The 4,075-nt window shown below is 37.6% G+C and overlaps 1 protein-coding gene across 4 annotated transcripts; it reads right to left on the minus strand.

Moving 5' to 3' along the window:
* Nucleotides 1-3,799, minus strand: LOC112736300 (probable serine/threonine-protein kinase WNK3). Of its 4 annotated transcripts, none has more exons than XM_072213016.1 (9): nt 3,576-3,799; nt 3,279-3,422; nt 3,021-3,058; nt 2,646-2,873; nt 2,287-2,510; nt 2,030-2,187; nt 1,648-1,831; nt 1,436-1,573; nt 1-1,335 (listed from the first exon to the last, which is right to left on the minus strand). In XM_072213016.1, exons 2-9 carry the CDS (start codon nt 3,360-3,362, stop codon nt 533-535), a joined length of 1,857 nt encoding a protein of 618 aa, XP_072069117.1. In that variant the 5' UTR covers nt 3,363-3,422; nt 3,576-3,799; the 3' UTR covers nt 1-532. The 4 variants fall into 4 exon arrangements, with proteins under 4 accessions (XP_072069117.1, XP_072069116.1, XP_025641472.1 ...); XM_072213015.1 differs by having other exon boundaries at nt 1,436-1,579; XM_025785687.3 differs by lacking the exon at nt 3,576-3,799 and having other exon boundaries at nt 1,436-1,579; nt 3,279-3,575.
* Nucleotides 3,800-4,075: the final 276 nt, after the last annotated feature.

Below are 4,075 nucleotides of genomic sequence, written 5' to 3' on the forward strand. Positions count from 1 at the left end.
TAATAAAAAATAACTCGCTCCAATTTATTAATGCAGGTATGGTATCAAAATCACCAATCAATCAAACCTCGATGTAACTTGAAACGAGAGCAAGTAATATGTACAAGTATACACTTTCTATAGTTTAATGACATGAATCAGAGACTATATACAGATGCCCTTGGAAGAAAAGATACTATCCAATGTTATAACCTAGGAGGGTAAATTCTCACCTCAACCACATGTTTCTTGGGTAAATGCAGCAATAACATTTGTGTTCTTCATGCTGAAGATATTACGCCTTCCCTGGAATGAATGAATCTCTTCTAGAACATTGACTCTCATTGTTGAGTGTGCTGTGCTGCAATTTCCTTTGAGATCATATGGAACACTTGTGCCGTCAGAAAATTAAGCTTTTTATACGCATGAACCATGAACTTCAAAAGTGTAAGCACTATGCAATCCAGTTCCAAGTAACATGAAGTGCCCTGCAGTACCATATAAACCTCACAAAAGGGCATTTAGAAGAAGAAAGGATCTCTCAAGCCTCACCCTATAAATTTTCATAGTCAAGCATCTGCAGGTTGCATATATTTAGGACCTTCTTACAAATTTCTGGTGAAAGTTCCTTCAAAAGATTAGAGACAGCTAATTTTTGCTTCCTCTTTAGTTCTTCCAGCTCCTCTTTTTGATTTGTCAACAAACTCTCAAGTTGCAGGGCTATTTTACTGGCATCTATTTCAGAAACTTCCAAACTTTCCGGTATTTTTTCCAGAGATGACGCATCACTGGTTTCTTCCAAATATCCAGAGGTAATAGTTCTCTCGGTGGAGGGGGAATCACCAGTACTATCACATTCCTTCTCTGCACAGTAAGCACCGACACAGGTAACCTGGTCAGGCTCAAGTTCATCTGAAATAGCACCATTTGCAGTCAAGCTTCCTTTCTCAGCATTTGCATCACCTATATGGGACAAGTTTGAAGAACCATGCCTAGATAAAGGGTTTCCACAAACTCCCTTAGGTGAGTCTGACCAGTACTTACGACCTGAACGTAGTATTTCTAATGCAAGATTGCTAGAAGGAGTGGTTGAATCATTTTCTGTAGGAGAAGACACACTCCTAGTTTCAGCAGAGGTACAGCCATCTGAAACTGCTGAATCTTCAGGAACATTAGTAGCAGGAGTTTCACTGGGGTTCCAACCAGGAATGAGAGATCGAATTTCAGAGTCAATTGTCTCAGCAATAGTTGTGACATCTTGATCAGTAAGTTCCAACTCCTCGACCATTTCACTAGCAACAGAGATTGCAGTGTCCGCTCCAATATCGAAAGGGAAGTGGATATTCCGAACATGACCTACAGATAAATGCAGAAAGTACATTCCAGGCAAAGGGAAAAATAAAATAAAACCTGTTTTCTTTTAATAAAACTAAATACACTAAGATAGAAGGAGAACCTGAGGAGTCTGCTATTCGCAGTTTTAAAAATATTGTATCAATATCCTTCCTCTGACCTTCCACTGTGAATTCCCTATTTGAATCACTAGAAACATCCTGAACACTTTTTCCAATTGCTTGATTATTAGAACTATTTCCTGCATCTAATACACCAGATGGTGAACATAAGGAAGATCAAACATTTGGAATTTTAGATGTGTAGTAGATTTACCTGAATGATGGGTTCCAGACCTTGAAGAACGACCTACACTTTCACTATCAGAGTCAGACTGAAGGAAGGGATCCATCAAGAGAGCCTTTGCAGGCAACCGTTCTGAAACATTAGCGATACACTTTTCAATGAATGCCTTAACTTCTTGATCTGCCACTTTTGCCAATGATGCTGGCTTTATTCCCTACCAGGAAGGAACAACAGTAGCAAGTAAACACCACAAATGCCATTCTATCAATGACTTCTAAGTTCTAAACAATTATTTGATTCTTAGACAGCATATAACAGTAAGACCATATGCAGCATCCATCACCATTGTAATAGGAGTAAATAAAACCAACAATAGTGTGCATTGTATCATATATTTGAGCATGTCACTCACCGATGTCACTTTCTTGTATATTTGAGCAGCATTGGAACATTCAATGTATGGATACTCAAAGGTTACCAACTCTAGCAAGCACATTCCAAAAGCGTAGATATCAACAAGCTCGTTGTACTCTTCTTCATAAAGTTCTGGGGCCATGAACTCTGGGGTACCTAGGGTCATAATATAAATTACATATGCCTTCAGTAACAATATGAATATCTCCACAGTAGTTTACACAAAGATGATGATAGTTTCACAGGAAATATCACCTATGACACTGTGAGCTGCTTGGGCCTGTTGAAGAATAGCTGCCAACCCTAAATCTCCAATTTTTACCTCCCCTTGATTCCCGTTGACAAAAATGTTGTCACACTTAAGGTCTCGATGTATAACTGGAGGATTATGACTGTGAAGATATAAAAGACCCTCCAAAATCTGCCTAGACCATTTCTTCAAAGCTCTCAAATCAACATGCTTATGTTTCTTCCGATATCTAATTTTAAAAAGTTCAGCATCAACATGAAATTTCAACAAAAACATAAAACAGGAACAGAGAAAGGGTCTGCGCACGGCCTTAAAATCATAAATAAAACTGATATAAGATCCAAACAAGCATTGATTGACTCACTGGCGTAATGTCCCCGAGGTGAAAATCTCGGTAATGAAGTTGATGTTCTCATTCTTGGTGTCAACCCACGAATTGTAGAACTTAATTATATTCTTGTGCTTCAACGTCTTGAGCAGATGAACCTCGGAATAAAGTCTCTCCAAATCTTCCGAGTTACGCAGCAGATCCGCCACCTTAATCTGATTCCAAGCTACTTCAATTCCTTCCAACTCATCAAATGCTCGATATCTATATTCCCACATACCCAGTTAAGGACACAAACCAACCAAATTCCCCCTAAAATTGAATCCCATATAACTCATGCACGTTTCAATACCAATTGAGATCAGATAATAGTAGTAATAATAATAATCATAAGTTAGAAAAAAAGGATACACTTTCTTGAAAGCTCCCTTCCCTAAAACTTCCTTGTACTGAAGGATCCAGCAATCCCAATATTAGAAACCAAACCCAAAAAAAAAAAAAATCATATTAGGTCCATAGTTCGAATCCAATAATTTCAATATTCAAGCTTGGAGAGCAAACTGAATCAATAAACAGAATGAGCTGAAAATTGAAATGAAGCATCGTAACAGAATGCAATCAGGATCTGGCTATCTATAGTATCCAATTGAATTGAATTGGGGGACTAACCCGACCATAGCGACCGGTTGGGTCAACCTCAACGAACTCGGAATCGGCGTCGTCGAGGTCTTGATCGGAGGAATCTTGCGGCATTGCCGGTGATGAACCCTACCTGCAGCTACCTCCTTTTACCTACAACAGCAACAACAACGACTACAAAAGGAACCAAATAACTGAATTGATTAGCGAGTAATTAATAATATAATTTCGATTAAGAATAGAATTAAGAGTAAGATCATAAGAACGTGAAAGCGAAAGAAGAATAAGAGAGAGAGAGAGAGAAGAGAACAAGAGAAGGAATCTAACCTAATTGGTGCTGGAATTTTCGGGAGAACAACGAACCGGGTTCGGTTCGGGTTCTAAGTCATACTATGTAACAAACACAAAACCCGAAAGCGTTCCTGGATAGGTTTGTTTGGAGAACCCGAACCCGAATCTAAACCCGAAATAACGCTCTCTTTTGTTGTCGTTTACTAATTACTACTGCAGTTTTCGTCGGTGGCTGCAGGCACTATGTGAAGTTATTTTTGAAAACATTAATTGAATCATCAATTAATCAATATAAAAAAATTAGTGAGCCATTTGAATGAATTAATCATTGATTTCCAAATATTTTATGCCATTCTATTCTCTTTGCATGTATGTTATTCTTAAAACCAAAATACAAGAAATGTTATTTACACAATTTTCCAAATAGACCATTTAATTACATATTCAATATATATTAAAAGAATACATTTTCCTAATAAATATCTAAAGAGACTGGTTAAAAATACTACAAATCATATGTTTTCTTAACAAATCCT

Source organism: Arachis hypogaea, chromosome 13 (assembly GCF_003086295.3).
Source record: "Arachis hypogaea cultivar Tifrunner chromosome 13, arahy.Tifrunner.gnm2.J5K5, whole genome shotgun sequence".
Lineage (NCBI taxonomy): Eukaryota > Viridiplantae > Streptophyta > Magnoliopsida > Fabales > Fabaceae > Arachis > Arachis hypogaea.

What these genes read in the sequence shown, in the direction of transcription:
- LOC112736300 (XM_072213015.1), bottom strand. Translation starts at nt 3,362, where the DNA reads ATGCCGCAAGATTCCTCCGATCAAGACCTCGACGACGCCGATTCCGAG. An exon ending in AGCAGCTCACAGTGTCATAG is followed by an intron (nt 2,188 to 2,286) that starts GTGATATTTCCT and finishes TTATGACCCTAG; the next exon opens with GTACCCCAGAGTTCATGGCC. An exon ending in TATACAAGAAAGTGACATCG is followed by an intron (nt 1,832 to 2,029) that starts GTGAGTGACATG and finishes CCTTCCTGGTAG; the next exon opens with GGAATAAAGCCAGCATCATT.